Source organism: Hydra viridissima, unplaced genomic scaffold (assembly GCF_058129835.1).
Source record: "Hydra viridissima isolate aposymbiotic clone 2 unplaced genomic scaffold, HvirCarnegie_v1 scaffold_11, whole genome shotgun sequence".
In the NCBI taxonomy this organism is placed as follows: Eukaryota; Metazoa; Cnidaria; class Hydrozoa; order Anthoathecata; family Hydridae; genus Hydra; species Hydra viridissima.
In genome coordinates, this window is record NW_028324310.1 from 1,510,306 (window position 1) to 1,523,181 (window position 12,876).

The window sequence follows — 12,876 nt, forward strand, 5'->3', positions numbered from 1 at the left end:
CAACGCTGCTTTTAAAATAACAAATGTTTTTATTAAACATATAATAAATCCTCTAACTATATAAACAAGAGTTATTAAATTTTAAAATGTAACTTTTCTAGCTTTTTTGTCCGCGAAATCTCTTATCAAACTAGAAAAATCTAAATTTTCAGCTATTTCTTGCTCGATTGATAACATAGATAGAGAATTAAGTCGATCTTGCAACATGGTATTTCATAAATATGTTTTGATTAACTTCAGTTTAGAAAAATTACGTTCTCCACTAGCAACAGTAATAGGTATTGTAAGAAGAATGCGCAGAACAATCCATGTATTTGAATATAACTCTTGTAGACAATGTTTTTTAATAAAATTCAGTACAAAAAGTGGTTTCATCTCTTTTGTATTTATTTCATTTTCATCATTGCTTAATTTATCTTTAATAAAAAACTGCACACTTATTAGTTCGTCGCATAGCAAAGCACCATCAATTTCTGATTTTGTATTTACAGTTAATTTTTCTTGTAATTGTTTACACAATTTTAAAAGTTCATTCTTGATGGGCAAATTATCAAAATTAAATAAAAAACTCCATATATTTACATATTCATTAAGTTGTTCAAATCTTTCATTTATTAAAGACAGACATGTATCTAATAAAGGGTTAAAAAATGTCACTTCTTCTCGGGATTTTGAATTGGTTCGTCAGCAGCATTTTCATCATAATGACGTTTCACTCGTCGCACTCTTTTAAGCGGCTTAAATATTGGATCGATGTTTAAATCTTCAGCTAACTCTTTGGCATCAACCGTTGCTTGTTAAAGCCAAACGTTCTGTAATTTTCCAAAAATGTGATGCATTTTTTCAACATTTCAGCGCACTGTACTTGATCCATGTCTTTGGCTTGCATTGCTTTACTAACAACGTTTATTAGGAATAGTACATTGTACCATTCAATTAAAGAAACTAAAAAACTATAGTCTTTAATTGTTCTGCTAATGTTTGCGCTTCGTGTGCAATATCGGGAGTTTTGGTTTCAGTTTCATATATAGTAATTAAAGCATCATTTACGCTGCTTATTTGGTATCGGATGGCTTTGAGGCTCTCAATTTTGGCTTCCCAACGAGTGTCGCATAATCGTTTAAGAGTGAAGTTTGTTGTATGACTAAGTAAAACATTCCAGCGTGAAGTTGATGCAGAAAATAATGTGAATAATCTTTGTACTATGCCAAAAATGTTAATGGAATTTAGTGAAGACTGCGCTGCGTCACAAATAACCAAATTGAGAGAATGACTTCCACATGGAAGGTAAAAAGCCAAAGGATTCAAATCTAATATTCGCTTTTGTAGACCTATTTTTTTACCTTTCATATTTGCACCGTTATCGCAACCTTGCCCTCGACAAAAGCTTATATTCAGACCAAAATCTTTTAAAGCTCCAATTATGATTTCTGTTAAACCAAGACCTGTCGTGACGTTAACATTGAAAAAACCCAAGAAAGTGTTCATTTATTTTTATAGGATATTCTGATATATTTACAATTCTAATCGTAAGCGAGAGCTGTTCTTTGTGAGATACGTCAGGAATGCAGTCAGCAATAATAGAATAATATGTCCTTTTTAGAGCTTTGGATATAATTATGTTGGTTAATTTTGATGCCATTATATCTATCATTTCATTTTGAATGGTTTTTCCACAGTAATGATCAGAAATATCTCCTTTAAGAGCTAGCGTGACGTGGTTTAACATGATAGGATCAAATTTAGCGAGTAATTGTACCAACCCTAAAAATTTGCCGTTATTAACTGTATACAATTTGTCAGAAGAACCTCTGAAGGACATATTATTTGTTGCCAAGTATAAAGTAATGTTCATCAATCGTTCAAGAACACTTCGCCACCTTAAACTCTCCTTTTCGATTTGTTTTTGTTCTTGTTTATCAATAGTTTCACCAGCTTTCATTCGTATTTCTGTCTCAATCCATAGTTGATAAGCATTTCTGTGTGACTTACTATTTTCGTGAATTTTTAATGCTTCTGTTAAATTCTTCCATTTATTGAATCCATTTCCGTTTAACTTTAAATTCATGTTGAAATCAAAAAGTTTGCAGCAAAAACAAAATACCGCATCTTTAGAAACTGAGTACACAAGCCAACGTCGTGATATAACCTCACCATTTGAAAGTTTTCGGTTGTAATAAGCATTTGAAAAATGTCGTCTTCTATTACCGCGTGGATATGTGTCCAAATATTGCACCTATATTAATTACATAATCAACAAATTGAATGTTGCGATGAATTGGCCACAGTCTGAGTAATCGATTGCTGTTTCTTTGGTGCGATCATTTACATCACCATCTTGGCCATCATCATTTTCGTTATCGATATCTTTTTCATCGTAGTGAACATTTCCAACTAATACTATTCCGTCTTCTTCATCGCTGGTTGATGTATCACTAAGTACATGCGCAACATTTTCTCCTTCCTTTATTTTATTACAATCACTATTTTCCGATGTAAAATAATTTTCAAGTTTTTTATAATTTTTCTTCAAGTTATCAACTTTTTCTGCTTTACGTTTTCTGTATTGAGCAACAGATGGTTTCTTATTATTTTGAGTTTTAAAAACATTTTTTTCTTTATTATAAGTACTCTCCATAGATTGCTGCTGATAGTTTCTATTTGTCTAAAATTTTAAAATAAAAAATTACTTGCAAGCTAATAATTCATAAACAATTTCATTATTTATACTTACCTGCTTTTTATTACCGCAAAATTTGAAAACTTGACAAAAACTGAATTTGAATCACAAATACAACTTTAAATTTCTTCTACAAATTAATAAACAACCCGCTCGCAACTCGTACCGAAAATAATGTTTAAAATTTAAACTTTAAATAGATGGAACGCAAAATAGTTGGCGCCGAGAAAGATATAAGTAAAAAAAATGAGTTTAAGTCACAAAATATATGCTATGATTGAAACACTTTTAATCAAATTATTAATTTTGCATAAAGAATTTTTAACAGTGTAATAATACAATAAATAAATTATTTAAAGAAATTAATTTTATAAAAAAAAACAAACAATCGAAAAAATTTAGGTTGACTTATTTTTTCTATTTATTATATTGTTAAAGTTTGCATACAACGTTTGGCGCCCCAGTTTCCTGGCGCCCTTGGGCGGCGCCCAGCCTCGCCCCCCCTTAAGGCCGGCACTGTGTGGGTTACAAATTATTTAGTATAATGAATATTCTTAGTAGTTCAAAAAAGTTATCAATTTTGTATTTCCCAATCAACTTATACATTTAATTTTAAAAGTAATACAGTAGTGTTTAAATACTGCATAGTTACATCTGCGAAACTTAGTGACATGGCTACCCTAGTTTTTAGAGCAACATAGAGTTTGTAATTTTTTTTCTTTGCTTGCTCATTCTGAAAGATGAATTTCTTTTTAGTGTTGCTAATTTATAAATACTAATGACAAAAGAAAGTTGAGTTTAAGACATTGTTTTTTTTTTTTAAAGATCTTGAAGAACTCGCTTCTATCTTTATTCCTGGCAATGCGTTTGGTAATACCAACAATAGCATTTATTCCTTTTTCTACAAAAAACCTCAGTTTTTCACCACCAATGAAAAACTCTTTATAAAAGATTCAAAGCAGTCACCAAATACTGCTAAAATTGGAGTTGCTGTCAGCGCCGTTCTTTCTGCTAGTGTTATGAATCAAAGAATACAAAATCTTACGAATCCAATTTCCATAAAATTTAAGAAGATTAATCCAAAAAAATTAGAAGGAAGATTTGATTGCTATTTTTGGAGCGTCAAATATGGTAAGTTTCATAGCTTTTTTAATTTGCATTCTAAATTAGGTAGACGATGCAGGTATAATAAGAAAAGGGAAGAATCAGTTAGGTAAAAGATAATTCAGTTCTTAAAACAATGAGCCTAAACTTGATGATATTTAAAAATATAGATGCGTGGTCAAATATCGGATGCCGCAAACTAAACGAAAGCAATCTCGAAGTCCACTGCGAATGTGATCATCTCACCAACTTCGCACTTATTCTAGATGTATCACAAAGCAATTATAATCCTCCAGCACTGAAATGGCTCTCTTGGATTGGATGCACTATTTCATTGGTGGGGTTGTCTTTGACACTCTTCAATCTGATTTTTTTTAAGTAAGTAAAGACGGTAAATAACTGACAGAAAAGAGTATTACAAATTCAAATATCTCATTTCAAATTCTATATTGCATATGTCTAAATAATTTTTTTTCCCAATCTTAATTCGTGTCTGAAGACTTATTTATTTTATTTCGAAATAAGCCATTTCTCCCATCACATCTGCTCACTCTTTATCTGAAGTTACATACATGACAAAATAGTATTGCGGTACAACATAAAAAGCATTAGGAAGTTTTGTCTTCATTTGTCAGAGCCATTCTAGTATTCGTATTCTGTCGGGAATTTTCTTTTTCCTTGGAATCCCAAAGGACTTCTTTTCAAGTTCCGCTCATTAATCTCGTTGCTTGCTCTTTCTGCTCAACCATTTGTTATAGAAAATTTTTTTTGACAAACAGTTGGTCGACAGCGGAAAAAATCTGCCGAATCTATATAAAAGAGTAGTAGAAAAAGAGAGTAGTTGGCTCACCCCCTTATGACCATGTACCAACCATAAAATCTCATCCACGGAAAGGATTTTTGAGTGATTGAAAATTCGACCATCAAATTTTTACACCCCACCAACAAAAAAATGACCAAATGATCGACCACATGACCAACCATAAAAATATGTATAAAATTAAACCATTTATTGTGATTGCAACAGAATTATCAAACTGTTATGTTTGAACCATCTAAATAACCATAAAGAAAGATAAAACGAACCATTTAAAACCGCGAAGCAAAGTTTGTTGGTAATTGCAACCGAATTTTCTGTTTTTTTTTTTTAATTTTCATTTTCTATCAATGCATATTTTAAATATGTCTGGATAACCAAACCATTTACGACAGACATTGCTTTGTTACTTTTAAATATTTTTTTAATCCTTAATAATCAGGTTTTTCTTTTGCATCTATTCCTCTTTAAATCTTACGGCTATATCTTATTATTATATTCTTAAACTTTATATGTAACTGGAGTAGTAATTGGTATTTACAGATACTGTAAAACCTAGGTCAGACAAAACGTTTATATATGCATGAGATGAATAGGTGCTAAAGTAAATCCACATTTTTTCTTTCATTTTATGATTCCATCTCTTTTTCTCATTCCAAGCTTCATCTTTGTTTCAATAATCTTTTCAACAATAGACTAGTCTAAATTTTCTCTAAACGAAGGATTATCAACGCTATTCATTTCTTCCATCATGTTTATTACATACATTTTTGCGAGTGAATGTATCTTTATTTAGAACATAGCATTTGTCATGATCATATGCAGCATTATTAATTAGATTTATAGGCTTGCTCCATTCTTTTGGTGCAGATCTTTATTTAATCTTTTATCTGGTCTTGTACTAGGACCACTAATATTTTGACTTCTAAAATGCATTCGGTACGTTGCATCAAACGGTAGCTTGTTAATAATAGAGTTTAGCGCTCCACACCATAGTTCTTTTGGAGCTAATGTTGATCCACATACAGTCATCGAGTCATTCATAGTAGCTTTAACTAAAAAAGAGCCGCTGTGAGGAGCTCCTGCGAAATGAGTTTTTGGTAGTGCCTATTACTTTACATCTTCCTCTTTTCATGTTACAACCCTTTTTGGAAAGTATAAACTCTTCACCATCAGATTCAGTAACTTTTTTATATATCATCCAAAAGATTTTTTTATATACAAAATATTTTTAGCAGCTCCGAAGGAGTAATGGAGATATTGTGATTTCGCACCCTCGACAATCACTGTCACTGAAATTCTCTGTAATATCCATTATTCTTTTTATCATAATTGAAACTCAGAGCCAACTCATGTACTTCTTCTGTATAAACTTCAAGTCTATAAGTACGATTTTTGTACATAGATCACATTAAAATTTTTTTCTTAAACAAGTAGTTTTTATAGTCTTCTTATGTAATGATATTTTTAACTGCGGCTTTTATACAGATTTACATTTTTTGTCTACTTGTCTATCCTGCATTTTGCAATCTATTTACTTCAGACTTTAAATCAAAAAATTGTTTTTATAATCTCACTCTTTCCTTTAGGTTTGAAAATACCATTAAACTTTTTATTGCATCCAGTGTTAATACCACTGGATGATTTAATCTGATCTAGCTTCAACATCTGGAGTGATATCTCTGTAAAAATTCATTAGTTTCTATTTTGCAGATTAAACTGTCAGTATCTGGATACAATTTTCTTACTTTATCAGCAATTTTACTTTACATATCACCACACTGAAAGTTATATATTTGTTATAATTAATACACATACCGAAGATTAGTACATAAAAACTCTTAACACAATTTTTTTCAATGCTCATAGTTTTGATTATTAAAGTGCGCACCAGTTATGCTTGAGTAGAATGCTTTTTTTAGTGGCAGTTCACTATCATTTAATTTATCAATACTTATCATATATTCATAACAATATACACCTTTTCGTAAAATTAGATCTAAATGATCAGACTCAATGAGTTTCGCGGTCATTTTAAAACTATATTCTTCAACATCTTTTATAAGATTATCCAAGCTAGCTGCCATAAATCAAAAACAATTAGTAGATCTGAATTCTTTTTGACCTCTTATCTACCATTTTGAATTCTCATCTGCTCAATTTTGGGTATACCTTAATTAATTTTGGGTATCAGCTTTAATTTTACCAAGATTTTTCATTAACAAATGATTGTCATATCCTGTAAGAGTGCGAACGACAACTGAAATAAATGTTGCTACCGTAAAACTTAGTTTGCAAGACTTTTGAACTTGTCCTCTTTATTTTCCAGTAAAGTGACAAAAATTTTCCAGTAAAGTGACAAATGGTCTCTTACCTTTTTTAACTTTTTCTGAGAAGCTACTTTGACAAATGCAGCATTTTTTTGCACTTTCTAATACTTTCTTATCATCTACACCAAATGTATTACTTTTTGAATATGATTTTAATATCTTGCTCTAGCACTTCCACAAACAATTTGAGCAACATCTTCATCTTCAGTTGTGGCAGTATATATAACAGGTTTGCAGGAAAAGACGTTGTCATCAAAGCACTAAATGTAGTAATAAAAGTTAGAAGGAACATGCTTTTATTTTGTTTCGCATAACTTTTTTTCCGATTTGCTGACAATTGTCATAGTTTTTATGATGGATTAGAAATAAGTGTATACACAAACTATTCAACAGTTTATAACTTTTAAAATATATCATGCTACCGTTTTTTGGCATTTCTACTCTAACAGCTTTATTTGTGTTACAATATTCTTTATGTATATCCAATAATTCTTGAGAATCAATTGGATTTAAATAATTTAGGAAGAAGAATTTTTTACAAAAGAATTTTTTACACATTTTTTTGTAGTTTGTGATGATAATAACATGCTATTGTCAGCAATTAGACAATGGTGATCTTCTTTTAAATCATTAACCTCAGAGATGAATAATAAATTGACACCAAAGTCATAATTTCTAATCTTATAACTCCTATCGATTCATCCTCTGAAATCGAATACATTGATTGATATGTTTGGGTTTTATTTTTCAAACTTTCCTATAGATTTAATGATACTTGGGTAATCTATACCAGTCATATTTATTTCACTCTCAAGGCTTTTAAGAATATTATCAACACGCTCACTAATATGATCTTTAGGAAATTTAACTCTTAATAGAGACCACAGAAAACATTTTTCATCTTCATTCCTAATGTTAATTATAGGCTGTTAAACCAACTGTTTAAAAAGTGTTATGTATAAACTACATAAGGAACTGGTGTTCCAAAACCGTTGATTTACAGTCCGAGTCCTTACTGACCTGCAAAATAAAAGATTATATCGATGTTTATCCGATAATAACAACAGATAAAATATTAAGAATGGGTGTAAAGGATGATAATACAAATATTAGAAGAGTTCCTGAACTTATAGCAAATGATGAGGAATGGCATATCACTGATAAAAGTCTTACTACTTTCGAAAGTTCATATCATCTTAATGTAGGTGATGTTATAACTCTTGATCTTGTTAGTACACCAAGAGAAAGAATTGTAAACTTACACAAAGAAATTGATTTGTGACTCCTTGTCGAGTGTGTGATAACATTTTTTACTAAATAAAAATGGCTTTTGATAAATTCGGAAATGATATGACCCCAACAAATTCTAGTGAAGATGTTAAAGCACAGTATTATACGGACAATCACTTTTTTAAAAAGTATGGTAATACTATGACTGGAGTTATACATGTGTTGTCATAAAATAACAAGTGTAACAGATCCTTCAAATAATCTAGATATTATTAATAAAAATTCTTGATAGAAATGAGTTGTTTTTAAAAAAGAGTGTTGGTACAATGAGTGGTCCTTTAGTAATGTATATGAATAGAGTAACAACTTAAGCAACTCTTATCAATTTTAACAATACAACTACGAAAAACTGATAACGGAAATATTGTGAAAAAGGTTGCTGATGCAATGACTGGTCAGTTACAAATAGGATTTAACAGATAACAAGTTTAGAATATGCTGTCATGGTTAAGATACAACTATTAAAAACAATACTGATGAAATTGTTATGAAGATAATAATAATACAAGCTACTGAGACTTGTAAATGAATACTTGACAAGTTATGCTGAATGTCTATATCAAGTAGATAGATGATTAACAACAGAAATATTTTATAATACTACTACTCGAAAAGTCTTTATCCTATTTGATATATCTTTTATTAGTTGGAGTGGTACACTGTCTGCAATTGCAAGTCAATCTAATTAATCTACAAATATGAATAATAAGAGATGTTAGGTACTAGTTAATGGAATTAGTCCTCAGAGATTTATATTCTCAATAGATCTAAATTCAGCGTTTGGTATAGCTGATATAGTTAACAAATTTTTAGTTTATCGATTAAAGAGCTAGAATTCAAAAACATGTTGTTAGAAATGAATTTTTTATTCGTGATGATGAAGGGTATGTAAAGCTTGTCTCTTTTAATCCAAGGAGACTTAGTCAATTCAGGAACTAATGATAACTCAATAGCTATTCGAAATGGCTCTTTATGTAACGGAGCTTTAGTAGCTGGATATCAGACTAAAGCAAATGCTTGAGCTGCAAGTAAATGGATATATCTATCTATTAATTGGAATGTTGCCCGTAGAACTTTAGCTAGCTCAATATGGTGTAATGGAAAATACCAATCTAATTTAACATCAAGATTATCTACTGATATTACCCAATTAACGTTTGGTGACTTAAATCCGACAGATATTGCACAATTAGATGGAGATGCACATTTACACTTTATAAAGGATTCCATATTGCAATTGATATAATAAAAACACATACAGTATTTCCTGCTAGAAGTTTGGTTGACTGTGATTAAATCATTTAATAACGCTCGACGTCATTGTTTGGAACACTATGAAATAAAAAAGTTGTTGCGATAATAAAAATGATAAATTCATTAAAAAAAACAACTTTATCATACTTGAATAAATGTATTGATTCACTTTTTCTTTTATGGGAAAAACCCTGTTGAACCATTAGTATCAGATCCCTCAAAAAAAGCGTCAATAAAAGTTTAATGACCGCTCTTTAGATGTATTTTATCTCAAAAACATAATTCAGTAGTACATTTTTAATGTGATATGTTGCTTAAAACAATCTAAGAGGATTTATGTAAAAGCTTTTTTGTTGATTATGTGACAAATGCATTTTTGTATAGTAGTGATTCTATTTTTGAATTATCCTATGGATTTTCAGAGTATATAAGGACATTATTTAAGAATTTAAATAGTAATGATATATTATTCAATGCAAACAGTATATCAAAAATGTATTTCAGGTTTTACATTCTACACATATACTTCTTAATTCTTTATGTTTGCTGCACCTTTACATTTTTTACAATGATTCTTAGCTCTAAGGTAAATTCAAAATCCTTTCGTAAGTTTACTTTCACTCAAACATAGCCTATACTGTGCTGTTCTATCATACTAATATCTATACTAGCGCTTTGTCAATACTTTATAAGACCTGAAAGGAGTACAAGCTCTCTTATCTTTCTTATCTAACAGCAATTGTTTTATTTGCATATTCTTTTTATCTTAAACCTTTCTTTTACATTTTCTATTACAACAAAAACTATTTAAATGACTTTTTTCAAATTTATTTTTTTTTACAATTTTTAAAAGTTTACTACTTGTTCATAGCTGATTAAATAACATCGCTAAAAAATCCATTCACAACCAAAAATTTTTTCAACTTTGTTACATTTCCCGAGCTACTTGGCGGTTAATAATGGTTAAATTGAATTCATGTGTTTATGGTCACTTACATGGTTGATCATTTGGTCATTATTCTACTGCATAGGTGTTAAAATTAGATGGTCGAATTTTCAACCATTCGAAAAAATACTTCTGGGGATGAATTTTTATGGTTAGTAAATGTTCCAAAAAAAAAGGGGTTAACCAGATCTTGCTTTTTTCAACTACTTATAAGGTTAGACAATTTATTTTAAATTGCATGGCACATTAGTTGCTCATGTTTCCATCAAACACTTGTAATATATGTTTCTTTTTTTAAGAAAATTACGACAAAAGCTTCCGATGAAAATTCTGATTTGTTTGTGCACATCCTTGTTTTTATTACTTGTGATATTCCTTGCTGGAGCAAAACGTGGTTCTTCATCTCTGTATTCCTGCCGTGTCGTTGCAGGAATGTTGCATTACTTTGTCTTGACTACCTTCTGTTGGACAGCCGTTGAAGGAGTAAATTTGTACCGCAACTTCGTAATAATATACAAAAAAGATAATCCTCTAAAATTTATGGTTGTATCTTCAGTATTTGCTTGGGGTGAATTTTTTTTTTTTTTTCTCTTGGGACTATTTTCTGTAGCTTATGTTTCCATATTCTCGTTTAATTATTTTTAGGATGTCCACTAGTTGTTGTTTTAATAACTGATGGTATAGCCGACAGTTCTTACATTGGCAATGAGTTGTAAGTTTAATTACGACAGTGGCTTGATCATTTTCTTTTTTATTCAATGTATCGCTAAAAAAGACAAAAAAGAACTTTTTAATGCACTTCCTTCTTTTATGTTTTTTAGTAAACTGCTTTTTAAATATTAGTTGCATTATCCAAGGAAACTATTTCATTTTTGGTTTGCTAACGCCTGTCGCTGTAATCTTTTTTACGAATATTTCCATCCTTGTGCTGGTGATGATTGGAATAAAAAAGCATTACACGAAAGGAAATGATTACAAAAACATCGTTCGCTTGTGTCGCATTGCATTTTCATGCAGTGTCTTACTTGGCTTGACTTGGGTTTTTGCAGTTGGTATGTCGTTAAAAGTTTTTTCTTATCGTTGTGTTGTTAATTTCAATTCTAAAGTCTTTTACGCAAACGACTTTAGGTAGCATGGAGAACACTTTCCAAGTACTTTTCATCATATTCAACAGCATGCAGGGCTTCTTTTTATTTCTGATATATGTTGCTCAAAACCCTGATATTCAGACAGAATGGCGTCATCTGATGGCAGACACATGTATTAAACGCAAAAATGATCTTGATATAGGAGTTAACAACAGTGGTAAGCTTTTATAAGCGAAAAAAAATCAGATTAAACTCTTTCGGCTTTTGAATAGAAAGTCACATCAGCTTGTTTCAACGTTCATTTTTTTCCCATAATGTTTTTAATTATCAGGGTTTAATGTGGAATCATCAAAGAATAACTTTAGCACGATTTGCAGTGACCTGAGTTAATCGAAGGCTGGATTCATCAAAATATTACATAAGGAGATGAAAATCTTCAGTACCTAGCGCAACACGTAAAGATTTGACACTGCAGAAATGCATGCGGACATTCGTTTTTATTTATTATTTAATTTCAAAATAATTATTGAAAATTAATGAGTATGAATAAAACTTTTATGAATGGTCTATGCTGATTTTCTTCAGATATAGGTATTCTTAACAATTTTTCTGAAAAAATTTTTAATTCAATTTAGCATTAACTAATTTGTGATTATGGTTTATTTTCTAAATTTTTTTATCAAATTAAACCATGTATTTGTTATTTCTTAATTACAATAGCTTTTCAATATTTTAGCGTTTTATATATACATGCTAAAATTTAACCCAAAGTTGATCTAAGTAGTATAGTGATTCATCATCTTCACCTAATATTTTTTTGGATGGACCGCCTCTGTATTTACTAACAACATTTTTTTGTTCGTAAAAAGTTTAAAGTTTTTAGCGCTCTGTGCCGTGGTACACATACTCCTACAAATCTATTTCTATAAGTTAGTTTATTAAACCTTCTCCTGTTGTTCCAGTAAGTTTAAAACATATAACATCACCTTCATTAAGATGTGCGTTACCAAAAATAGTTAGCTTTTTATTAGAAGTATCCCATATTTCATCATTCACTATAAGCTCAACAACTCTATTGACATTTTTATCGTGATGCGCAGACCCATTCTGGATATTCAACCTGTTGTAGCATTAAGTAAACGTTAAAATAGTTTTTTTTATTATTGTCAGCAAACTCTCGAAACCGCGTTTATCTGCTAAGATAAAATTTTGTTGTATACGTTTATTATAGGCTTTTTTTAAAGCACTAAATTATTGTTCAAGTTGATCTTGTTGAGTTTTACTTACAGAGCCCAAATGTTCAAGTATTTTACTCATTGCTCTATGTTCATCAGCGGTTTGAAAGTTTTGTTTGCCATTTTATTACC

The 12,876-nt window shown here is 30.2% G+C and overlaps 1 protein-coding gene and 1 pseudogene across 1 annotated transcript in view; one reads left to right on the forward strand and one right to left on the reverse strand.

Annotated features, from left to right (window-relative positions):
- LOC149881629 (adhesion G protein-coupled receptor G2-like) overlaps positions 1-12,239 on the forward strand; it is a 36,022-nt gene extending 23,783 nt beyond the window's left edge. The window contains exons 8-14 of the mRNA XM_090067223.1: positions 3,506-3,811; positions 3,955-4,162; positions 10,721-10,989; positions 11,067-11,133; positions 11,265-11,473; positions 11,550-11,726; positions 11,841-12,239. Coding sequence (XP_089923349.1) covers positions 3,506-3,811; positions 3,955-4,162; positions 10,721-10,989; positions 11,067-11,133; positions 11,265-11,473; positions 11,550-11,726; positions 11,841-11,899 — 1,295 coding nt within the window. The 3' untranslated portion in view covers positions 11,900-12,239. The remainder of the gene's footprint in view (positions 1-3,505; positions 3,812-3,954; positions 4,163-10,720; positions 10,990-11,066; positions 11,134-11,264; positions 11,474-11,549; positions 11,727-11,840) is intronic.
- On the reverse strand, positions 7-2,638 carry LOC149881631 (uncharacterized; annotated as a pseudogene).
- Positions 12,240-12,876: the final 637 nt, after the last annotated feature.